General features: G+C 36.2%; 6 protein-coding genes across 7 annotated transcripts; 3 read left to right on the forward strand and 3 right to left on the reverse strand.

Moving 5' to 3' along the window:
• Nucleotides 1-2,040: 2,040 nt before the first annotated feature.
• LOC106311449 (agamous-like MADS-box protein AGL61) lies at nt 2,041-2,661 on the forward strand. The gene has a single exon (XM_013748633.1). It carries the CDS (start codon nt 2,041-2,043, stop codon nt 2,659-2,661), a length of 621 nt encoding a protein of 206 aa, XP_013604087.1.
• Nucleotides 2,662-4,457: 1,796 nt separating this feature from the next.
• Nucleotides 4,458-7,699, reverse strand: LOC106312750 (alanine aminotransferase 1, mitochondrial). The gene is made up of 14 exons (XM_013750385.1): nt 7,303-7,699; nt 7,027-7,077; nt 6,888-6,938; nt 6,753-6,818; nt 6,608-6,669; nt 6,411-6,489; nt 6,230-6,334; nt 6,041-6,151; nt 5,808-5,945; nt 5,528-5,723; nt 5,298-5,452; nt 5,146-5,220; nt 4,857-5,060; nt 4,458-4,758 (listed from the first exon to the last, which is right to left on the reverse strand). Exons 1-14 carry the CDS (start codon nt 7,546-7,548, stop codon nt 4,642-4,644), a joined length of 1,656 nt encoding a protein of 551 aa, XP_013605839.1. The 5' UTR covers nt 7,549-7,699; the 3' UTR covers nt 4,458-4,641.
• A 1,243-nt stretch (nt 7,700-8,942) lies between these two features.
• LOC106312751 lies at nt 8,943-9,424 on the reverse strand. The gene is made up of 2 exons (XM_013750386.1): nt 9,115-9,424; nt 8,943-9,009 (listed from the first exon to the last, which is right to left on the reverse strand). The coding sequence occupies exons 1-2, from the start codon at nt 9,339-9,341 to the stop codon at nt 8,943-8,945; spliced, it is 294 nt and encodes a 97-aa protein (XP_013605840.1). The 5' UTR covers nt 9,342-9,424.
• A 1,195-nt stretch (nt 9,425-10,619) lies between these two features.
• LOC106307359 (ubiquitin-conjugating enzyme E2 34-like) lies at nt 10,620-13,107 on the forward strand. 2 transcript variants are annotated; one of them, XM_013744292.1, is made up of 10 exons: nt 10,620-10,782; nt 11,023-11,100; nt 11,299-11,353; nt 11,734-11,772; nt 11,853-11,916; nt 12,014-12,075; nt 12,156-12,195; nt 12,322-12,349; nt 12,543-12,634; nt 12,737-13,107. In XM_013744292.1, the coding sequence occupies exons 2-10, from the start codon at nt 11,044-11,046 to the stop codon at nt 13,014-13,016; spliced, it is 717 nt and encodes a 238-aa protein (XP_013599746.1). In that variant the 5' UTR covers nt 10,620-10,782; nt 11,023-11,043; the 3' UTR covers nt 13,017-13,107. The 2 variants fall into 2 exon arrangements, with proteins under 2 accessions (XP_013599746.1, XP_013599745.1); XM_013744291.1 differs by having other exon boundaries at nt 10,646-10,782; nt 10,992-11,100.
• A 1,058-nt stretch (nt 13,108-14,165) lies between these two features.
• On the forward strand, nt 14,166-16,576 carry LOC106307357 (receptor-like protein 2). The gene is given in 2 exon segments (XM_013744290.1): nt 14,166-15,501; nt 15,504-16,576. Coding segments are annotated over 2 exon segments (2,259 nt in total). The 5' UTR covers nt 14,166-14,207; the 3' UTR covers nt 16,469-16,576.
• Nucleotides 16,577-16,819: 243 nt separating this feature from the next.
• On the reverse strand, nt 16,820-18,555 carry LOC106310236 (CASP-like protein 2A1). The gene is made up of 3 exons (XM_013747471.1): nt 18,200-18,555; nt 17,383-17,503; nt 16,820-17,289 (listed from the first exon to the last, which is right to left on the reverse strand). Exons 1-3 carry the CDS (start codon nt 18,415-18,417, stop codon nt 17,014-17,016), a joined length of 615 nt encoding a protein of 204 aa, XP_013602925.1. The 5' UTR covers nt 18,418-18,555; the 3' UTR covers nt 16,820-17,013.
• Nucleotides 18,556-24,441: the final 5,886 nt, after the last annotated feature.

Consider the following 24,441-nt stretch of genomic DNA (forward strand, 5'->3'; position numbering starts at 1 on the left):
ACTATATATAGACACTATGTACGTGGCCGCTTCCGAAGTAGCTTGTTATAAAAGGTTACTACCTTTTCTGCGTATCAAACCTTTTTTTTGTCTCCTAAAAGTAACATCTATACTCCATCTGCATATTTTAAAATTTTAAAATATATTAATAAAATATTTTAAATTTTATCTACAAAACATATTTTGTGATTATCTATTTTTAATAAAAATGAATAGAAACAGAACTTTTAAATACTATATAAATGTCGAGAAAAAATATATTTAAATAAATTTTAAAATCGATACTAATATAAAAGTGTTAATCTTTTTTTGAAACACTTTTTGTTTTAGAAACACATAAAAATGTTAATAAATAACAGTAATTTTGTAAAATTATTGAAATCTATAAACACCAGTAACAATCAACAAATTTTTCAGTTGCCACTACCTTCTCTTACTTACTAGAATTGAAGATGATATCAATATATTTTTCAGTTCAATTTTTTTTTACAAAACTACGCCATGTTATCTGATGTCTGACCGATGATGGTAGCTTCGCAATGCTTTCTAAAAAATACAGAAAACGTCTTCTCACGTCTTCCCGAACCATGTCAAGTGGTAGTTCGCAATACTAAATTTTAACGAAAACAAAAAGGCAATGTCTAAACGACTTGCTTTATTTTTTTTGTTATTAAAGACTTTGGTATCAGATAAATAAAACAATGACTGGCATCGCATCATGTAAACTTTGATTCCTTTCACAATCACTAGCATTGACAAAACCGAAAACCCCCAATTATTAGGAATACTATAATCAAAGACAAAACAATTTTGACATTTATAAATTCATCACGAGGTATATGTATATAGAGTTTACGCTCTGTTTTAAAACCATATATTGATCGTTTTGGTCTGGACCAGCCAAGCCCGGCCCTGAATAGAAGCAAGAGAATCATAGGCTTGGAGTCTTGGAAAAACTTATTTAGTTTATGGATCAAATTAAGACAATGCACTTTAGTAGGTAGCTCTCCTGGTAATTCTGGTCTGGAAATTGGTTAGGCTCCCATTTACATTCTTCATAGACCTCCTTAAGGAACTCTTCCATGAACTCGTGCATTTTCTCTACCCTCCTTCTACCCGCCGGATATATTATTTGAACTACCCCAATTTCTGGAAGAGATTCGATAAGTGCTAGACCTGATCATTCGTCTTGAGACCTGGAAGCAAATCCAAGGAAGGTGATCATCATCCTCTTCCTATACAATTTGAATAGTTAACACTGATAGTAAAATTATCTTAAGAAACTAAATTTGTATCTACCTGTAAGAAAGAGAAAATTAATACCTATCTACAAAACCCCATATATTTTGCCAGAAATCAGAATTGTATTCAAATATAGAGATCAATTGATCATTAAGATAGATTGAAAGTTTAGATGATCACTTTGGATTTGTTTCCAGGTTTGTTGAAAGCAATTAATACATTAGAATGATTAAAGGAAATCAATTCATTAGAAGGATAGCATCAATCATTTCGTGAATAAATGATCAAGCTGTCATTTTATCGTGTTTGGGACAATTAACTTTTAATTTTAGTCCAAAAAAATAATTAAAATGTTAATGTAATGCAACTATAAGGTGTCATATGTTTTCTTTTTGTTATGGCGGCATGGCATCATGTTCTTACACAATACGATGATTATACGTGTTATGTGATCGTAAAACGCGATTCGCTTATATTTTGCTCGGCCATATCTTACGATAAAAATATTCTATGCATCATAATTAATTATCCAACGACGAGTAAAATGGAAACAATATCTTAAACAGTACATATGTTTCTATAAATTTGCAACACATGTTCACGTATGGTAGCTAAAGGTACGTTTGATATGGAATCGTTCCAAAAATTGTTAATTATTTGAAAGTGCATTTAATATCAAAATTAATTACCATAAATGGATAAAATTCTCTTTCTTCCCATATTAAACCCATGAACAACTATAAATACCTTTTAAGACAAACCCTAACGATATTTTCCATCCCTCTCTCTTGTCTGGTCATGGAAGAAGTAAGAGAAACTCTACCGACTACTTTCTTGAAACCTAATGAACAACTTCAAATCCCTAACGTGTTGGTTACTCAAACCAAAAAAGAGTTGACAAAACCACGAAACCCTAAAACGAGCCGAGGTCGACTGAAGATTGAGATCAAGGAGATCAAAGAGGACAGCAAGAGACATGTAACGTTTTCGAAACGACGCCGCGGGCTGTTCAAGAAAGCCGCTGAGTTGAGCGTTTTGACCGGTGCAAAAATCGCTGTGGTAACGTTCTCTAAATGCGGTAGGATCTACAGTTTTGGGCACGTGGACTCGTTGATGGACAAGTATCTTCGCAAGATTCCGGTGAACTTGGATGTATATTCAGGTGGTGACTCTGCGGAGGAGGGAGGGAGGCCGTGGTGGGAGAGGCCGGTGGAGAGTGTGCCGGAGGAGGAGTTGGAAGAGTACATTATGGCGATGAGTGTGTTAAGAGACAAGTTAGGTAAGAAGATTAATGACATGGGGAGTATTGTTCCTGAATGGCCAATCAACATGATGGGTTGGAAGCCACAGATGGATATGCAAAGCATGGGGGATGTGACTGATGGGGTTACTCGATGCCGTCTAGGTCAAAACGGATGATTGATATTTAGTGGTCTCGTGGAGTATTCATTTAAGTATTTGATTTTTAGATTTGTTGAGTTTAGTTATATGAATTCATTTCATTCAGATTAATCCTTCTTTTTTCTTGTATTTTTGTTACAGTAATTTGAAAGTTAAATCCATATTTATGCTTTTGTTTAAATTATGTTAAGTTTTGCATCATAAACTGACTCCAAGTAAATAAAGAGCTAAGGGCTTGATGTAAATAAACTCCTTGGCTCAAGCGACAACATTCTTCTCTTTTAGTTGTGACAGCTTGCAAGTGAGCTTCATGGCTGGATCTATAACATCCAAGCTTTTCAAAAGATGGAAGTCTAGTCCTCCAAGATCAAGACCAATATTGGAGTAGAATTCATTCGATGAGCATCCAGAATAAAGATGTTTAGTCAATAGTTCGACAAATGAGTCAGTAACCGATCTCTACAACTTATCATCTATTGGTATACCATAGGATAAAAAGGTTAATAAATTCCGCACTGAATTTCTCACACGATGTGTTTAAGTATAGAGATCATGAGGAACTTTTTTTTGGGTAGGAAATTGGGAGAAAGAACTCCCAATATTTATTCAAAAGCAAACTTCATACTACAAACGAGTTTATCGTGGCCTTAGAGGTCCATCAACATCCTCTCGCAATAAGCTAACAACATCTGACGACGCAGCGTCTAATTTATGAAAACCAAACGAAAGAGAGAAAGCAAGATTAGCTAAACCATCAGCTAAGTGGTTTGCTTCCCTATACACATGAACTATTCGGACCAACCAGTCCCTTGTTAAGAAGCCATAGCATAAATGTACCAGGAAAGATAGCGGGTGAGTGTCCCCAATCCCTTTTATGAGAAACTCCACCACCATTGTAGAATCAACTTCCAACTCCAGCCTACTAATACCTTTTTCCCAAGCGATCACAAGCGCATAGTATACTCCCCAAAGCTCTGCCAAGGGGGCAGAGCACCTTCCTATATTAGAAGCAAAACCGTCACACCACTCACCCTCACCATTACGCAACACTCCCCCTGCAGACACAGGTCTCGGGTTCCCATGAGAGGCCCCGTCAGTGTTAAACTTCCCACCCGAAGCGGCGTCCATCCTATCATCCTTGTGACACTGCTACCACAGTCCATACCTCCATTCTCCACTTCATTGGCTGACATCACTTCTTTAGCCAAGTTACGTACAAATTGTACTCTATCTCTCCACAACTGATTCTCTCCAAAAACAATTCTCACATCTCCACTTCCATCCCCACCACGTAGCCAAAGCAAAAATTGTGGCCCAAGGAACTCCATTCCTTGCGTCCTTATCACATAGATTACAATAAAGGCACTCAAACAAAGACATCGAGAAGAAAGCTTGTCTCTTCGTAGATGGAACAAATCTATTTCATATTCCTGTCATCGCTGGATAATCTCTAAGAACATGCGAGAAGAAAGCATGTCTCTTCGTAGATGGAACAAATCTATTCCATATTCCTGTCATCGCTGGACAATCTCTAAGAACATGCAAAGTTGTTTCGATCCCTCCCTTACAGACCTGACACACATCAGTTCCACTAAGGTGCCGTCTATATCTCTCTGCGTGAGTCATGAGGAACTTATGCAAAGGAAGATGCCACCATGTGTTGTACAAGAGAGTCCAACGAGGAAGATAGTGGAGACTATCCACAAGATGACGTGAAGCTTAAAAGACGACGTGATGCAAATAAAAGAGGGTTTGATGCACACGTGAGTATGTTCTAACAAAAATAAACAATTTTTTGAAACAAGAACATAATATATGAAAGCGAAACTTTTAACTATGGAAAAGCATGCAAAAGTTCAACAATGTTATAATATTATATTTTTCTTTCTTTCTTTCTTTCAAGAACATTATGTTTGGAACTCATCCATGAAAAGAAACGGCATGGTTCTCCTTTTCTTATTATTGCTCAAGTAAAGAGATCATTAAAACAGAATCCCCTTAGTCGCGGAACTCATCCATGAAGCTCTTGTGGAACTCAGTGAGACGGTTCACGATGGCCGGAATCTTATCTTCTTGAGGGAGTATAGTGCACCTGAAATGCCATGTTCCGGGTACCTATACATCAATCCCACCAAAAACACACACAAGGTTAGTAACAACAGTTAAGAGAAGGTTTTGCTTAGAGAAAAAAATCTTTGTAAGATTCATCAAACCTGTCTAAATCCAGAACCAGGGACAACGACTATTCCTGTAGCGTTTAAAAGGCGTTTGCAGTAGAACGCGTCCGGTGCAGTCTTAGCAGCTTCTGCAGCTGCAATCGCCTTTTGTGGGAGGTTGATGCAAGGGAATAGATACATAGCTCCTTCAGCTCTGTTGCATGTTACACCTTCTAACTTGTTCAAAGCTTCTTCAAGGGTCTGTGTGGTTCAACTCAAAACTCATTAAAACCATAACAAAAATCTAGTTCCATGATTGCTAGTAAGTTCTGTGAGAATGGCTAACCTTTGCACGTGTTGCTAAAGACGAGAGAATCCCCTCTTTCTCTGCTATGTATGAATCATAGGAGTCATCACCAGGCTGATCAAATTACATTAAAGAGCTGTTAAAGACAATTGAGCTTTTAAACCAAACCAGCTGTTAAAGTAATACAATACCTTGGGAGGGCTCATGACGAGGCTGGCGAGAATTTGACCAGAGATGTTGGAGCAAAGATTGACAGAAGCCACTTTGTATATCTGTTCTCTTACATCAGAAGTGAATCCGGTAACCTCCATGTAACCGCCTCTCTTCCCACACTCTCCATAGTACCCTATTGAAAGAAAGGAGTACACTTTTGAGACTAATTGTACATAGAAATGAACTAAGAAAGAACTTGTTTTCAAACCTTTGGAGATAGATTGGAACGAGACCAAGGAGATGTCCTTCTCACCGTAGCCCATAGACCGAGCTACTTTCTTGAAGGAGTGGAATTTTTTGTCAGGGACGTAAACGTTTTCCTGATAAACCTCGTCTGCTAGAAGCACCAAACCTTCTTTCTTACAGAAATCAACAATGTCACGCTGGTTTTCTTCTGACAGAACCTTTAACCAGGAAAAATAACAGGCTGAAAAGTTCAGACAAACTGTAAAATCTGGATGGAAATAGATTTGTGGTTTAGTCTTTACCTGTCCTGTAGGGTTACCAGGGTTAATAACCGCCAAGGCTCTTACAGTGATGCCCTTTGACTTAGCATCCTCAAGCTGCTTCTTCAGCTCAGATATTTCAAGACCCCATCCTGATGCTTCGTCAAGGTAGTATGGAACCTACCACAAGAAGATGACAGCAATCAGAAAGAAAGAAAAAAGAAACTTGGAAGAGTCACTATAGACATGCATCAGAGAGACACAAAGGAACATACCAGACTTCCACCGTGAAGGGCAATAGAAGCTGAGTACAAGGGGTACTGAGGAATAGGGCAAAGGATTCCATCTTTCTCTGAACTTATGAGGAGCTGCATCATCATGTGAACCTAAAAGAACGAGAGTAACATTACTAACCTTTTTTCTGTAATTTATATAAGTTTAGGGAAAGTTTGATGACTGGTTACCCCAGGACTGGCACCATCTGTCATGAAAATATCATTAGGATCAGCAGGGAAACCGTCACGGGCTTCGATTCCAGCAGCTATCGCATCACGTAGTCCCTTGATACCCTGAGAGACAAAGCAGAAGATTAAGAGAGTGTATCATCCATCATTCACTGTTTAAGATTGACAAAGGCCACAAAACCTGGCTGTGGCTGTAAGCACCGGTAGCTTTCCCGGGGATTTGGTCGAGAATCTTCCAAGCACGGTCAATAGAATCCGAACTGATAAAAAAATTGCAACATCCATTGGTTAAACAAAATATTATACCATTAGAAGAAGGAAAAAAACAAACAACTCAGATGCTGAATTGTAATTGAGGTTAGAACATATAAATGGTACCTGAACAAACCATGTGTAGCACTCTCGTCCAACAAAGCTGTGTGGGAACACAAAGCAAGAACCTGAGACAAATGGATGTCACAAGTTAACTCATGAATTAACAGATGGAACAAACCAGAAGTACAATCAAAGCTCACTTATTCACCTCTCTGAAGAATGTTATAGGCTGTTGGCCAAGAGACTGAGGATTTCCAATATTACAGTAGATAATCTGCCAGAAGAGGCCACACTTGTAAGCTAGAATCAAGTTTAGAAAAGCACTACACAGACTAGAACATACCTCATCGAAGGGATAAGCGTCCTTGTTAATCTTCAAATCATCTTGCAACCTCTGTGGGGTGGGTGGAAGAGGAGGAGAAGCAAAAAAAGTTTCAACTTTAGAAGAATGAAAATTTAAGGAGAAAGATGATTGCTTTTACCTGAGCAATGCTGACAATCTCTCCACGGACAGCATACTCACATTTCAGAACCTAGCACAACCCAATCAAAAAAAAAAAAAAACACATCTCACTAGCGTCAGCTGCAAGATGCAGAACAACTTTGTCTAATAAACAAAAGCATAGCCTAAAATATAATACGTAATAAATATGTATCGTTCATGTGTCAATGACCTGAATCCCTAAACAGATTCTCAACAGACTAATCTCCAAAAAAAAAAAAAAACTAACAACAGAAAAACAAAAGACTTTCTCTACCTTGGGGTTGATGGAGTCGAGAGTAACGGGAAGAGAGGAGGATGATGAATCAGAGCCAGGCATGTCGGAAGAAGAAGAAGAAGAAGAAGAAGAAAAGAGACGCGGAGAAGAAACAGTGGTGGAATCGGAAGCGGAAGGACGGAGAAGAGAGAGGAGGCGGAGGTTATTGTGATGATGAGGTTGACAACAACGACGACGAGTCTGATCAATGAGATTTTTGGCTTGGCCAATCACGAATCTCCGCATCTGTGTCGATAGAATATACTTTGATGCTCTCAAAATCTATTCGATGGCTCTGGACTGCTCAATTACCAAACTTTCCGATTCCTCCTATGCTCCCTCCCTTTCGCCCTGTTTTTGACCATTCCTTTTCCGACCACCGACTTGGAATTTACGGAATTTTGCATTTAATTTTATAAGTTTTTTTTATTTTTTATAAAACACACTGTCAACGAATATTTTTCTTATTTTTATTACCTATGATTATGGCTGGATAGGTTTTAGAGTTTCTTAATTTTTTTTTTCTTTTTTTTTTTATTTATTTTTGTCCGAAAAAAAAATTAAATAATAATCAATCGTGGACTGCCACATGTCAGTGGGACTCGCGAACAGTACTTTTATCACCGGTTTGATAGTGATATGTCGAGTTTGATGGTGATATGTGGAGTCCACCACTAACTTTATGTGTAAAAACTCTTTTAAACTAGCGATGTTGATGGTTTTATATCTTTACGTCAAAAAAAAAAATCAGACTACATATATAGTCCAAATAATGCATATCTTAATAATTAGTTTTCAATGGTCTCTACTCTCTAATATACAACGTAGGATTAACAATTCAACATAAACAAGTTCTGGAATCTGGATCGTAGATTCGGACAAAACATGTCTTCTTTCCTTTGGTCAAACAAAACCATATGTTTTTTGTTCGAAGTCAGCGACTAAAAACGCTGGTTTAAAAATAAGTTTTGGGCTATTACAGGCCCGGATTGGGGCTAAATCTCTCTTCTGGCCCAACCTTTGATTCAAACGAACCACAATCCCTTCTACTATACAATAACAGACTAGTGTGCATAATGTTTGCAAAATTAGTTTTCCAACATTATGGGTCACAGGTGATGGTTTTCAAGCGTGAGACACAAAGAAGTGAAGAACACAGAGAAAGAGGTTGATCATTGTATGAGTTTAAGCACCCAACGAGAAGAAACGTGCTAAGGCTGAGAAGATACCAGAGATCGTTACATCAACTGGAAGGAATCCTTACCATTGTGTCAAAGTCTCCGGTTCGAATGACCACTAATATTATATGATGTGGTTTCAGGTCTGGAGAATTAGGGCTTCGGCCCAAACCTCCTTGTAATTCAAAAAAAAAAAAGAGATTAGCGAAGAAGCATAACACAATGAGGTTTAGAATTTGAAGGTGAGAGAGACTACACGAAGAGTGCGAGGATTCTTTGAAGTCTCTTTTCTTGATCCATAAGATTGAATGCCTCAAAACTAAAAGATGAGTTCATATATTTCAAGTAGATTACATAATTAAGAAAAAAAGTCTAGTTACCTATTCTACAAAAAAAAGAAAGAAACATAGAAGATCTAAGAAGGAAAATGAAAGAAAAAGAAAAGACAAAAGAAATGTAAATTTAAGGTTTTGTTGCTGCTGTGATCTGCTGTTTCCTACTTCCTTGAACACCAACAGGGAGGTTATACCTGATTCCGAAAAAGAAAGCACACTCTTCATGTCAGTTACAACTAAAACTCGTATTTGGGGATGCATAAAAATCAAAACTGGAATGTTTCTTGTTTCTTCTTTACTTGTTCTGACTAGGGTTTGAGCCAGTCCTTGGGATTCTTCGAAAGCTATCATTTTCTCCTCTAAGCGGCTTTTCTTCCTTCATCTCCTTGCTTGTCTGCAAACCTCTCACAGCTTGACTACTAGAATGTGTCATCCTTAACAGAGAACGTCCCTCTACGCAATGCTTGCTGCTAAAGAAAGCTACTAGTAGCAGAAGAACCAGTGCCACTGACCAGTATCTCTTCATTGTGGACTTTTCTTCTTGTAATTACTTTAGGAATCTTGAAAGCTCTTAGGTTTGTTTTTGTATTGTTTATTTAGAACTGAAACTTTAAGAAAATTCTGGACAGAGAAGTTAGAGACACTGAGGAAGAGAGAGAGAGAGAGAGAGAGAGACTTGTATTAGTTTGTTGCTTTATAGAATAAGATTCCATGGGGTTGGAACACATAGTTATGGGGATCTGATCACGTGATCTTACTTTGACTGATGTAATTAAATCAGATGGTGAGTTAGTTATCTTTAATCTTAATCATTTACTAGAGACAAAGCCACAAAGGATCCTCATTACCTAACTCATGTAAATGCTCAGATGGTGGTCATGTGATTAGACCACGTGATTTCTGCCTACTGTTATTGGGGAACTCAAAAGAGGCTGAAACTTAACTTTGTTATATGTTTTTTAATCTTTAAGTTGTGAAGACATAACTTTGGAACTTGTAGGTATTTGCTCAAGTCCAATTTTCAGAAGTAGATAGTTGCAGGTAAACCAGCTGGTTTGTCTCTCTATTAATCGCTACTTTTGTTTTTTTTTCTCCTCTGCAAAATTGTATTATTTCTTTTGAAAATTGAAGAGAAAAATTGGACTTGAAGAGAAAAAAAAAACAAAATTTGATTGGAAGAACCGGCACAGATTCTTGAGATGAGTAGATCCTCAAGTGGAGACTTGAGTAATAGAGAAAAGGGCATTACGCAATTTTATTTTTTAATAAATTAAAACCATATTTGGAAGGATTCTCTTTAAGATATATGACTAATCATCAACTAGAAATAGGGTTTTACGCTTTCTAAAAAAGGCGTTTTTGAAGATTGTATAGACGGACTTGGAGCAATTTTCAATGGTATGTGTTCTATCTCCCTTCTTGATCTCGAAAAGTTCATCGAGAGCTGGCTACCCCGAAGACGTCACGGAAATTCCCGGTATTTAAGGCAACGAGGTGAACCTCACGTTCCCGTGGAGAACATCTTTAGATTTCTAAAGATTTTAAAATCAACTTAGCGGAATGTGTGTCGTGTTTAGTGGGCAGACGAAGTTCGGTTGTAATACATTGATTTAGGAGCTTCTGTTCGGATCGAACTTGTAACATGAACTGATTGTCCGGTTTACCGGACTATTTTAATATAAGTAATTTGAAGAAAAAAAAGTTTTAGTGAACATGTGACTAATAAGTTACAGCTAATCGGACCGGAAGGAATGATTGTATACTGAACCGGTAAAACTTATGGGGATTAATTGTTGAATTTGGTTTGGTCTGCTTTAGCTTAACCATCCCAAGTTTGGCTATTCTCTGATCATCTCTCTAATGTGCTGGAAAGTTATATCTCATTTTCCCCAAATTTTGTTCCTTGTTGTTCTTGGATCTGGTCTTCTCCGCCTGATGTGATTTCCTTCGTCTTTTCGCGTCTCTGGGTAAGTACCAAGCTTGGCTTGCAATTGGATTATCTATCGAATTGCAGTTTGGTTTTGTCTAATATCAAAAGGACATTTCTAGGGATTGCCATTTCTTGATTTAGCTTAGATTTTGGGGGTTCTTGTTGAATGACTTTGGATGATTCAAGTTTCATCTGCTATTGTGTCTGTGTGATTTCATCTGTGTTTTTGTTGATGATCTAAAACAGGATTTAATTAACAGTAGCTGCTGTGCTGCAGTTTATTCAATTAGTCCAATAGATGGCAGAAAAGGCTTGTATAAAACGTCTCCAAAAGGAATATAGAGCACTCTGCAAGGTACAACTCTTTTGAGCAGGACTCAAGATTCCTTTATTTTTCATTCTCAACCAGTTTTTTATGTCAACTTTTTAAATATGCTCCTCTACATGTATGTACGTATGTGAATGTTTTTCTTTGTTCTTGGTCAAGAGTAAGTTTCATATTTTTCTTTTGTGATTATTTTTTATGATATGTTCTGTTTTTTGGGCCTGTTAGGAACCAGTCTCCCATGTTGTGGCTCGTCCTTCCCCAAATGACATTCTCGAGTGGCGTAAGCCTTTTCTATCTCTTTTATCTCTATTTTTGTCTATGTTTCTCTTACTTGATGAGGTATATTTGATGGACATATTTTTTTTTCACTTGGGAATATACAAGAAACTATGAAACAATGGGACATGACACGTCACACTGTAATTATTTACTTTTGAGTCTTTGATAGAATGGTGAAGATTAGTTTATCAAAGGTTTATAATAAGTTCAACACAAAGATTTGATTTTTTTTTTTTGTTTTCTTCTCCATAGTGTTCGGTTGTCAGTGTTACTGTTAGCTTGATTACGGTTAGGGAGTTTCAGCCTTTATAGTATTACTGCATTTAGAATTTACATAGAGGTTACTAACAAAGACTTGAATTATTAGCGTTAATCTTACAGATTATGTGCTGGAAGGTAGTGAGGGAACACCTTTTGCAGGTGATACTCTTCTTCCTGAAGTTTCTTGTTGGTTTTTTCTTCTGCGTCCCTATGAGTATCTTAATTTTATACTTGAACAGGTGGATATTACTATGGAAAGATCAAGTTCCCTCCAGAGTATCCTTACAAGCCACCCGGAATCACGTATGTTCTTTGGTTCTTCAGAATTTTTCTCTCAGTATTACTCTTTATCTCGGTTTATTGTCAACCTTCCAATGACCCCCTTTGTTGTTTGCCACAGAATGGCTACACCAAATGGTCGATTCATGACACAAAAGAAAATCTGTCTGTCTATGAGTGATTGTAAGCTCGATAATGCACTTTCTATTTGTTGTTTCGTTGCAATTAAGTGGTGCAGTATCTGAATAACTTTTTATTTTCAGTTCATCCAGAAAGCTGGAACCCAATGTGGTCTGTGTCAAGGTATAAATCTTTTTTAACATTTAGTATAATTGTTTTCATAACCCAGTGTTCATGTTTATTTATGAAATCTAAAGTTCGATATACCTGTAAACTGTATAGTAAACCATTTATTTTCCTTGAATGCAGCATACTTACAGGACTTCTCTCATTTATGGTAAGCTCATTGTATCCTCTACAGTTTTTTTTTACCTTTATCTGAAGGGGTCATACATGGACAGTTTGTTTGAGAAGCTCACATTCTTATATTGTAATTGTGCTTACTAGTTTTACCATCTGATAATTGAGCATGATATTATCTTCTTAATTCTGTTATGTAGCTTTCTCTAAACGCTGTCCTTTAAATGCAGATGGATACTAGTCCGACAACCGGAAGTGTGAACACTACCGTAGCTGAGAAGCAACGGTTGGCTAAGTCATCTCTCGCTTTCAACTGTAAAACGTAAGATCTTCCCACCATCAAACTTTTACCAAACGATGTATTCATTTACAAGCTCATGTTTTCAGCTTTTTCACCTGAGTCGGAAGTTCTTACTTGTTACAGGCCAGCGTTCCGGAAGCTATTTCCAGAGTATGTAGAGAAGTACAACCAGGAGCAACTAGCTGAGCAAGCTGAAGCGCAGCAGACGGCAGCAGAGTCTCCTCCTCAAGAGAGCAATACCAAAGCTGAGTCAGAGAAAGCAGTGGAGGCAACAAAGGAGGACTCAGAGGGTGGCTTGAAGGAGAGGAGGAAGAACAAGAAACAAGGATTACCGGCGTGGATTATACTATTGCTTGTGTCGGTATTTGGGGTTGTAATGGCGTTGCCTTTGCTTCAACTGTGATTTCTGTGGAACAAAAAACATAGAAATGTTGACTACCCTTGAGATAAAAATATCTCCCTTCAGTATCAAGAGTAGTCGTGTCTTCTGTCTAGTGCCATTCCTTACTGAATTTAACTCGATTAGCACCTCATGGTTTGTGCTTTTATAAGCTGATGACATAAGCTTGGTTTCACATGTTATATATATATAGCTTTGTTTGAACTACTTTGTGTAGCATAAGAAGAGGCCAATGGCTGGTTATTTGTCAAGCTCAAGCTTCAAACCCTCTTTGCCACTATGAATCCAAGTATTAGAGAAAATTGAAAAAACCAAACATCATAATACCAAGTCAATTCAATGCATAAATATTTTCTTAAAAACCAACGAAAAAAGTTCAAAGTAATAGCAATCTATCAAAACTATGCGTGCGAGCTCTAGACGCAAACTCCCAACCACAACGCCAGTCACTCTGAACACACTAGGTATAGAAGGATATAGAATATTATAGATATTAATAACAAATATTGTATATTTATTATAGAAATATATGTACATATCTTATATATAAAATATTTGTTATTAATATCTATAATATTCTATATCCTTTCTATACTAGGTTCTTCGTCTTAGAGAAGAACTCCAGGAACCTTTAAAAAAGGATGCACAAATATTGAAACCACCGTTCCCTGGATAGCCAGTTAATGAACTTGAGGGAAGAGAAGATTCTTCCTGACCAACCAGTGTGTTGTTGAAACTTCACTTCTCTACTTAACGGTCATTGACTTACAACCACATTTGTTTGGTCCTGGACTTGTTGGTTACAGCTCAAGTTATGTTAATTCACACTACTTGGCTCTCTGTCCCGCACCTTCCTCAATGCCTAATAATGAATTATGCCACGCAAAGCGTGCTCAAACATAAAGTTTTAAGTGATGAGATAACCAGAAAATAAGCACAAAAAAAAGTCAGATAAAAAGTAGGACTATGCCATCTCTTAAATAAAATCCAGTGAGTCTTGATCAAAGGAATTATACATTAGTAGCCTCAGTACAAATAAATATATCAATTAAAAACATTTGAAGGTGTTGACTATTTGCCTTAACTGAGAAGTCTTCTTTTGTTTGGTCTGGCTATTTCCCCTAGTCAATGCTATTATTGACCAATCTTCCCTGTAGATTACTTCCTGTTCTTGTTCTTGTTCTTGTTCTCACCATGGTTTATGAGAACATGAGATCCAAATCCAAAAGCTATGTGAGGTCTTCATCAACCACAAGACCAATACAACCTCTTAGTCTTCACATGCTTCAATTATTCATTCACTGTTTTCTTTCCTTCTATTTCCTCTTTCTAACAGTTTCAGAGGCTGTCTGCAACCCACAAGATCAAGAAACTCTCCTGTGGTTCTCAGGTAACGTATCTTCTCCGGTCTCTCCTCTGAAATGGAATCCATCCGTTGACTGTTGCTCGTGGGAAGGCATAACCTGCGATGATTCACTGAATAGTCACATCACCAACATCTCTTTGCCATCTAGAGGACTCTTTGGCAATCTCACTTCAACTATTCTGAGTCTCCATAGTCTCACTCACCTAGATCTTTCTCGCAACCGTCTTTTAGGTCCTCTACCACCAGGTTTCTTCTCATCCCTTGATCAGCTCAGGGTTCTTAACCTTAGTTACAACAGTTTCAGTGGTGAGTTGCCACTTGAACAATCATTTGGTAATAATGGAAGCATCATGTTCTTCCCTATTGAAACCATTGATCTGTCAAACAATCTTCTCCAGGGAAAAATCCTCAGTAGCTCTAAGTTTCTCCAGGGTGTTTTGAACTTGACCAGTTTCAATGTTAGCAACAACAGTTTCATAGGACCACTCCCTTCTTTCTTGTGCAAGAGTTCACCACAGCTTAGTGATCTGGATTTCTCCTATAATGATTTTAGCGGCTTCATCTCTCAAGGACTAGGCAGATGTTTGAGACTAAGTATCCTTAGAGCAGGTTTCAACAGACTCTCTGGAGACATCCCAAGTGATATCTACATTCTCTCCAAGCTAGAGCAACTGTTTCTGCCATCCAATCACCTTTCTGGAAAGATCAGTGATGATATCACCCGGCTCAAGAAACTTACCTCACTAGAGCTTTACTTTAATCTCCTTGAAGGAGACATACCAAGGGGCATAGGCAACCTCTCCAGCCTGAGGAGCCTTCAGCTCCTTACCAATTACCTCACTGGTCCTGTCCCACTTTCTCTAGCAAACTGCACGAATCTTGTCAGCTTGAACTTGAGGGTCAATCAGCTAGGAGGAAGCTTAACAGAGCTTGACTTTTCTCAGTTTAAGAGTCTTAGCGTTATAGATATTGGAAACAATAGCTTCACCGGTGATCTCCCTGAGAAGGTTTACTCCTGCAAATCACTCACAGCAATCAGATTCTCAGGCAACAAGCTAACGGGACAAATATCTCCTCAGATACTGAAACTTGAGTCCTTATCATTTCTGTCTCTTTCTGACAATAACTGACAAACATTACAGATGCTCTCACAATTCTCCAGGGATGCAAGAAGTTGTCCACTCTCCTGGTGGCACTTAACTTTTACAATGAAACTTTTCCAAGCAACAAAGACTTAATATCTCCAAATGGATTCCCTAAACTCAAAATCTTTGGCATTGGTGGATGCGGATTGAAAGGTGAGATACCAGCTTGGCTGATCAACATCAAGAGCTTAGAAGTGTTGGACTTGTCAGTGAACCAACTAGTAGGTCCAATTCCTGGTTGGTTGGGAACTCTTCCCAACCTTTTCTACCTCGAACTTTCAGACAACCAGCTTTCAGGACAGCTTTCAAATGATATTTTCCAACTGAAGGCTCTGATGTCCCAAAAGTCCCATGATGAAACAGACCGGAACTCTCTAGAGCTTCCTGTCTATGTATCACCAAGCAGCGTTACAACCTATAAACAGCAATACAATCATATGTCCAGCCTCCCACCTGCCATTTACATCAGCAGGAATAACCTAACCGGTAGTATACCAGTAGAGGTTGGGAAGTTAAAGGCTATTCAAATTCTGGATCTTTCTTTTAATTCTTTGTCTGGGGTTATTCCAGATGAGTTGCCTAACCTCACAAGGTTAGAGAGGCTGGACTTATCTAACAATAATCTAACTGGTAGAATCCCTTGGTCGCTGAGGCTCCTCCATTTCATGTCTTACTTCAGTGTGGCTTACAACAATCTTGAGGGGCCAGTACCAACGGGAGGTCAGTTTGACACTTTTCTGAAAGCATATTTTGAAGGAAACGCTTTGTTGTGTGGTGGTATACTGCTTAACCCCTGCATGAGTCCAACACAGCCAACTGCTACAGTTACAACCCAAGATGAAGATGAGTTAAGCAGAACAATTTTTTTGGGGCTTGGCTTTGGATATTTTTTTGGATTAGCCTCTTTCATAGTGGTACGTGCTTGCTACGCAGGTGTAATATAAATAATGTGTGCAGAGAAAGAGATAGGATCTATGCTATTTATGTATATATTGTGTGAAGAGAATCATCTAGCTAGAGTTATGATGAAAGCTTCCTTCATCATATCAGAATGCCAGCAAAATTATAGAAAATGCAATGTTTCTGAACAAGGTCTTGGTTATGTAATAACTGCAGGGATCATTAGAGGCTCAAGTGAACCAAAATCACCAAATCTATACTGAACTAGACTAAACCTGATTACATCCTTACTTAGTGTTTGCTTTATTGTGTGTTTTAATTTCTTAGGTGAGAGAGAGAAGTTGGGATCATGAGCTTTTTTTTCTTGCATTACATGCAGCGACACCAATGACAACGGAAAAAAAACCCCTTAATTCAGACAACGCCCACTAATGGTAACGGGTCTACTAGGAAAAAAGCAAGCACGTGAAAAGGACCCAATCATAAAAGCATTCTTTTTCTTGGTTAAAGTTAATAATAAAAACAGTAGAAACATGTAAACATGAGTCGCATGACACATTAGAGATGTCTTAAAGAAACTAGCTACGGATCAGTTTCCAAAGACGGAAACTTCGACGTTTTTGTTGGAGTCAACGGTGGCTGGTGGATCAAAGCGAGTAAAGAGCTTATAAGAAGATATGAGAGAGAGAATGACATATAAGCAAACCACGACGAATGTGATTATAACAGAAGCCGTGGCTCTATGGCAGAAACTGCCAAAGGAACTGCACGCATCGCTCCACGTAATGGCATTGTCTCCTTTGTAGGCTAAGTACAGAACTTCAGTAGACACAGCTCCAGCAGCAAGAACCACGTATGTCAGAATCTGAGATGACCATGTTGTGAATTTAGTTAGTATAACCAGATGATATGATCATTTGATCAATAAAACCGAATGTATCAAGATCTGATATGAGACCTGGTCGAGACAGAAGAAGGTCCAAACACGAGGCATTGTAGAAGAAGAACCACGCATGGCTGCAATAGCTGCTGACAGGAGAGAGTAGCCTGCACATATTCCATTTGCGTGCACCAAGTACCTAATTGTATTTTTTTTCAAAAAAAAAAAGTACCTAATTATAAGTTCATTAATGTTAACATTATTATTCATTACACTTTCATCCACATCGTAACCATTTAATCCTTATCAATCAAATCCTATCTATGCTAACTTAAATAGTCAACAAATGTACCTTGATTAATAATACATGCATGTCTTCATGGTTTGGTATATTGTATAATAAAAAAATAATAATAAAAAAAAATAATAATAATTAAAGCACAGTTTATTTGGTCTAAGAGCATGATTAAACCGGAGTTCTTAGGAGAGGGTTCTTAACTAAAAAAGTTAAGAACCGGTTCTTAAATAAGGACTTTAAGAACCGGTTCTTAGCCTTTTTAGTTAAAAATTAAGAAACAGTTTCTTAACTTCCGATAATAACCTCACTCTAAGAACTCCGGGTTAATCATGGTCTAACGGTTTAGGAAGTTAATAACCTGTAAATACTGGGGTCTACTTACAAATTATGGCAAACATATTATATATATATATATATGTGTGTGTGTGTGTCAGTCTCTTGGAACTACAATGAATTTTGTGTGTTTCGGTGAGTTTAGGAACACCATCTCACAAATCCTAATTGTATATAGTGTATAATTAACGATATGTGACTCTAAATATTGAAGATAGTAAATTAGAATAATTATATATCTATGCATGGAGAAAATATACATACCAGAAAGCTGAGAGATTGGAATAAGAAACTGAACCGAACTCATTATTCTGAGAGTCTTTAAGCGTGATAACAAGCGCCGCAAGACAAAGCCCCACCGGAGCTAACCGGAGCATTGTCTCTGCGGTTCGGAATGCAGTACTAACCTCCTCCCACTTCTCAGTCGCAGCACCACCAGAACAGGCGTGGCTAGTCTTGTGATGATCAGCGCTCTTCTCCATTTTCGTCTTCAAATTTTTATTTTATCTCTTCTTTCTCTATCTCGCTCTCTTGTTATGGTTGCTGAGGAAAAAAATTGTGGTTATAAACAAGTGGTGGTGAAGCAAGTGTTGGATCGATAGGGTTGGTGAATGCATTTAATTTCGGTATTCATGATACTCCTCGCACTCCCTAGAAGAAACATGTGAGCTAGGCTATAACTCATTGTAATATTAATACGAAGCTCTAGAACCAATTATTTGTATCCCGGCCCCGTACGTCATGTCGTCATCTCATATTTTGTTTTTGTTTTGACGTCTTTTGTTTCTCGGTTCAATCTTAAGAACACCGTATCTACAATAAACAAATAATAGAAGCACTAATGTATTTGATAACATAATCTTCTTACTATCTACTCAAGTTAGAAAGCTGGTTACATTTACCCTAGGTTTGATTCTTGAACTTTGAAGCAAAGAATTCTTCGTTTATATAATTTCAAAACGTGAACCATGTTTATAGGATAATAAACAAGTGTCGATGGTTTTTCACTTTTCAGATTTCTTATCTTCTTCTCTTCTTTCTTTCTGCCGACTTGTATCTTCTCTTTCTCTGTAAATCTTCTCTTCTTTTTTTGCATAACTTTTCTTCTTCTTTCTCTAATCTCTATGACAAACCACTGCGGTTCAATCTAAAACAATGGCGAGAAGATGACGAAAACGAAGATGGCGGCTCTGCTTGAGATTGTTCTACCTAAAATCAGATCTATGATTTTGGGTCTACAATTTTCGCTTGTTCCGGATTTTTCGAGTTAGGGCTTTGTTATTTCTGGGTTTTTTTCGGTTAGGGTTCTTAAAGCAAACTGCCAAGGTGACAAAAGAAAAATAGTGTTGATGAAGAAATCTTGGTTTTTTAATTTGGGGTTCTTCTCGCTTTTCTTCAGTTTATGAGTTTTCTGGATTTTTTTATTTATTGAAGTCGGTTTCTTATTCTATGTAAGTTATGGATCTATAATTTTTGTATTTGGTTGTATGTTTCATGTTTCGTTAGTAATACTAGTATAGTTCAGTAGTAATACTAGTATAACTCAGTACAACAACATAAATATTACTAGTATAACTCAGTATAACTACGTAAGTATTACTAATAGAACTCAGTAGAACAACATAAGTATTACTAGTATAACAACTAGGTGAGTATTACCAGTAGAACTCAGTACAACTGCATAAGTATTACTAGTATAACTTAGTACAACTAGTAAGATTCAGTATAACTACTTATACCAATATAACATAGTTGGACTAGTTATACCTCGAAAATTTGAAAATTTGAAATTTGAAAAATTCAAAAATTTGGAAATTTAAAATAAGTAATTTCGAAAATAGATAAGGGTAAAATTGGATTTTCATATTTTCATTAAATGATGGAGGGTATTAAGATTAGTGAAGGATATAGTGGTTTTTGTTTTCTCATATAAGGATATATGAGATGATAGCTCTAATCAAAAGAATGAATGGGAAAGACGACTTCCTCTCAATTCCTTAAATTTAACACTGTTCATAAGAAATATTTTTTCTCCAATATTCTTTTTAATTCCTTTGAATTTAAGATTATTGCAAAAGATTGTTTGCAAAAGATTATTGCAAAAGATTATTTGATACTAATTTTTCTTCTAATATTGTGACATGTGTTTAAATATATAATGATTAAAAATATATATATTAAGATAATAAAAAATAATTTTGAAAATGGCAAATTTTAAAAACATTTAATATAAACAGAAAATAATTATTTGATAGATATTTTATTTTTCTAAATCGTAGACAAAATATTATTGTAAAAGATTATGTAATATTAATTTCATTTTCTAAAATCCTAAAAAAACTGTAAAAAAAAATTTTGATAGTTGTTTTCCTTTTTATAAAAAAAAATCCTAAACAAAATAAATTTATATCATATTTTTAAGTGCTAACCAAACGAGAATTGTACAAATTTATTTGATAATATTTTTAAGAGAGTATTTAATGATAAACATGATACTAAAAATTATTTAATTAACAAAAAAAGTGTAAAATTAGTATTGATACGAATTGTCAAAATTGTAATTTTAAAATTATTTATTCATAACTAAAAGAAATATTTGATAGCAATTTTACTTTTTTCTGAAATTTTAAAGAGAAGATAATTGTAATAGGTTATATGACAATAATTTTTCTTTTCAAAAATCTTAAACAAAATTGTAAAAGAGTATTTAATATTATTTTTAATATTTTTATTGTAAATAAAAAGGAAATTTATAAAATAGAATGTTTTCCTTTTTAAAAAATCCTAGCAAAATAAAAAATTTAAGACTTATTTAATAAAACATTAAATTAGTACATAAAAACATGTATAATGTTGTCATTGACTCGATTGGTGTATTTGACTTTCATTTCTTTTTAGTTTTCATTCAATTTCTTATTTCGGGCGGTGTTCAATTTAAATGTTTAGGTATAGTATTTTCTCTAATCCGAAGCACAAAAATTATAACAATTAATCTATGTACCATAATTATAAAATACAAATATTAACTTGAACTTATGTGTGAAAACAAATTTTAGTTATAAAATAAATCTCAAACAACATATGCAAAAAACAATCATAAAACTGTAATAAAATAATTTATTATTTTGTGGTTTTTATTAAATTAAAAAAATCAAACATTAAAACATCAAATAACTTAGAGCATAAACATCTCATGCTTCTTAAAGAGGTTTTTGCCAAAATGTGGGCCCCACTGACGCGTGGATCCCACAAAATTTTTAAAAACCAATCCCCAAAATCACCAAATAAGGATCGGTATTTGGGGAGTTTTTGCACTGTTTGCGGTCCCCACCGACACGTGCCGGCCCGCGATTGGTTTATTTTTAAATTTTTTTTTTTAGAAAACAAAAAAAAAATTCTTAAGGACCCCTTACCGATAATCATGGTCTTAGAGCGACTGCAACGGAGGTCCAAGTGTGATCCTTATTCGTAATCCTTAGGTTAGTGACAATATAATAATATTAATTATCTGACTTAAGCTAAGGATTGACCCGTCGCGAAGGGTTTTAAGGATTTGATCCTTGTGTACGTGTTATGCGTTGAGAGGGCCGGTGTCGTTTGTGTTGCGTTGGGTCAAAAATGGTTAACTCATTTTCGACCGACCGCGTAGAAAAAAAGGGGCTCTCGAGAGAAAGGCGACAGGAAGGGCCATTTTTTCTCTGTGTGCTATACGAAGGTAGATCGTTGCGTAATTTTCTTGATTCCTCTGATTTTTCGATTCAGACCACGTTATCTTCTTACTTCCTCTCAATCTGGTTGGGTTATGGGGTTTGAATCGATTTCGTTTAACGATTAAAATTAGGGTTTCAAAACGATTTGGGTATAAAATGATTTGGGGAGAGGGGTTTTAAAGCTCGTTCAATCGATATGTTCTATGTTTCGTTGCTCGTTGCTTCCGTTTGAGTAGCTCGTTGATTTCTTTAAGTTGTAATTCGTTTAATTATTTGAATTCGTTGAATTAATATTTGGTTTTTGCTGATGATTATACGCGTTGTACAGGGGTTTTGGTTGAATTCGTTTCGCTAACTAATTTGTTTTTAAGCTCGTTCAATCTTCTTTTAACTTTCTCTTATTATATCTCGCTGAATTCGTTTTGTGATGATGATTATTGTTGTTTAACTATGTTCTTACATAATTTCTTTCAGGTTAACGAAAATGGGACAAGATTACAGCTACAATCAGTCCTTTTCATCATCAGAGTCTGTAGACATAACCTCCCTTCTTGAAGCCGAATGTCAGATTTACGGGGATAAAGCTGACAGCATTCGGGATGATGTTCACGATACCCAGGCACATCATCGATTGAAATATGATTTAATAGAAAATATTTGGAACAAATTTGGTGATTCATAATCATGTTGTATTTTTAAATTTAATCATCTTAATTATTTATAAGGCCTCATGTTGTATCTTTATATTTAATCATCTTTTTATTTAATCATGTTTTATTTTTATTTTTATTTTGCTTTCTAACATCAATGATGATAGTCATGATCAGACGACCAACAATACTGGTACATTTATGTTCTATGCAATGTACTATAATTTTGTAGAAAAATATGCGAGTTAGATATATTATAGCATAGCAAACTTGTGAGATATTTTTGATGTGGAAAATTGTTTCTTATATTTCAGGAGGAACAGGGGCAATGTCTTCTTTCTCATTCGACTACTGTTTTTTGGCTGAGGTCACTGCTTCAAATCTATAAGAAGACAAACTTGTGAGTCAATTTAGTTAGTCAAATAAATGGTTTAATCTATTATGTGTCTTTACGTTATTTGTTTGCAGTATCTTCCTGTGAGAGCTACGAGTTCTACTGCTTTGAACAAACAATGCCATGAGACCATACTGGTGAACAAAGAGGGAAATTCATAGAATGTGAGTTTGCGATTTAACGAATCAGGCGGCAAGTATTACTTCACAAGAGGCTGGAGAAAGTTTTGTCTCGATAACAATTGCGAGATAAGAGACTTATTTGTGTTCAATGTGGTTGGAGATGAGAAAACTACTCCATTGATGTGTGTATGTCCGGAAAGAAAAGAGTGCTCTGAAATACTGAGCAAATACTTGAGCAGAACGAGTGGTGAGTCTTCTCACATATGAATTAGGAGAATGCTCAAGTCTTTTCCTCTGCTTTGACCGTGTGTTTAGCTACTGTTACATCTTATAAACCCTTATGTGTAATCTTTATATTTAATCATGTTTTTATTTAATCATGTTTTATTTAAATTTTCCTTTCTAAAATTATATAAAAAAAAGAAAAATATTTATATACCTTAGGACTCCGCAATGGGACTCACCATTGGACTCACTATTTCGATTCGGATCCTTCACTATTCAAACAAAAACAAAACAAAAAATATTAATATTTAACTATCTAAGGACTCCGCAATGAGACTCACCATTGCGGATGCTCTTAGAGCATCTTCAATGGTGGTATTTTAGTAATTTTTTTTTGTTTGAATAGTTAAGGACTCTAATCAAAAATGTTTGTCCAATGGTGTTACCCAATTAGGAGTCCTTAGGAATAAAAAATAATAAATTTTAGAACATTTGAAATTTAAATTTTTATTTATTGCATGATTAAACATAAAAATACAATAATTAATCTTCATCACCAAATTTGTTCCAAATATTTTCAATTAAATCATTTTTCAATTGTTCATGTATACGCATATCGCGAAGATGATTCCGAATGCCAAGCATATTACCGAGATTTGTAGGCATGTCGGTACTATAGGACATATCCACCCGTGAACTTCTGGATGCCTCTCCTTCTTCAAATTCAGATATATCGTACTGAGTGTATCCATCTCGTTCATTTTCGACTATCATATTGTGTAGTATGATACATACTCTCATAATATGCCTTATCTTTTCCTTGTCCCATGAAAGAGCCGGGTTTTCACAATCGCAAATTGAGCTTGCAATACTCCAAAAGCGCGCTCCACATCTTTTCGGGTTGCTTCTTGAACTTTAGCAAAAAACTCTGCTTTAGGATCTTGAGGGAGTGAGATAGATTGGATAAATGTTGACCATTTTGGATATATACCGTCTGTGAGGTAGTACGCCAAATTATACATGTGTCTGTTGACCACGTACTCTAACCTGGGACCTCGACCTTGTAAAATGTCATCAAAAATAGGAGATTGATCGATGACTTTAGTATCGTTTAACGTACCTGGAGGACCAAAAAAAGCGTGTCATATCCAAAGATCGTGTGAAGCTACAGCCTCTAAGACAATTGTCGGTTTTCCTGATCCACGTGTGTACTGTCCCTTTGGTAATAGGATTTTCTGCCTATTGCAAATGTTGTAGTATAGTGGGGTGAATGTCGAACCAGTCCTAGTGATGTGAATCAGTGAGAATACAAGTCATTTCTTAAGCTAAGTAGATTCAATAGTGGTGAGTGTGTGACAACTAACAATAGCAAACAGAGCAATACAACAAGGTTTTAATCAATTTA

The sequence above is a fragment of the Brassica oleracea genome, chromosome C8, assembly GCF_000695525.1.
Source record: "Brassica oleracea var. oleracea cultivar TO1000 chromosome C8, BOL, whole genome shotgun sequence".
Classification (NCBI taxonomy): domain Eukaryota; kingdom Viridiplantae; phylum Streptophyta; class Magnoliopsida; order Brassicales; family Brassicaceae; genus Brassica; species Brassica oleracea.

Coding starts and splice junctions, on each gene's coding strand:
- LOC106311449 (XM_013748633.1), top strand. CDS start 2,041: ATGGAAGAAGTAAGAGAAACTCTACCGACTACTTTCTTGAAACCTAAT.
- LOC106312750 (XM_013750385.1), bottom strand. CDS start 7,548: ATGCGGAGATTCGTGATTGGCCAAGCCAAAAATCTCATTGATCAGACT. Junction 5,724..5,807: donor CTGGTAACCCTACAGGACAG/GTAAAGACTAAA, acceptor TCCTGGTTAAAG/GTTCTGTCAGAAGAAAACCA. Junction 5,061..5,145: donor CTTTAGCAACACGTGCAAAG/GTTAGCCATTCT, acceptor TGAACCACACAG/ACCCTTGAAGAAGCTTTGAA.
- LOC106312751 (XM_013750386.1), bottom strand. CDS start 9,341: ATGAAGAGATACTGGTCAGTGGCACTGGTTCTTCTGCTACTAGTAGCT. Junction 9,010..9,114: donor TCAAACCCTAGTCAGAACAA/GTAAAGAAGAAA, acceptor TTTCGGAATCAG/GTATAACCTCCCTGTTGGTG.
- LOC106307359 (XM_013744292.1), top strand. CDS start 11,044: ATGGCAGAAAAGGCTTGTATAAAACGTCTCCAAAAGGAATATAGAGCA. Junction 12,076..12,155: donor CTGTCTGTCTATGAGTGATT/GTAAGCTCGATA, acceptor TTTTATTTTCAG/TTCATCCAGAAAGCTGGAAC. Junction 12,196..12,321: donor CCAATGTGGTCTGTGTCAAG/GTATAAATCTTT, acceptor CCTTGAATGCAG/CATACTTACAGGACTTCTCT.
- LOC106310236 (XM_013747471.1), bottom strand. CDS start 18,417: ATGGAGAAGAGCGCTGATCATCACAAGACTAGCCACGCCTGTTCTGGT. Junction 17,504..18,199: donor TCCAATCTCTCAGCTTTCTG/GTATGTATATTT, acceptor AAATACAATTAG/GTACTTGGTGCACGCAAATG. Junction 17,290..17,382: donor CCTTCTTCTGTCTCGACCAG/GTCTCATATCAG, acceptor TGGTCATCTCAG/ATTCTGACATACGTGGTTCT.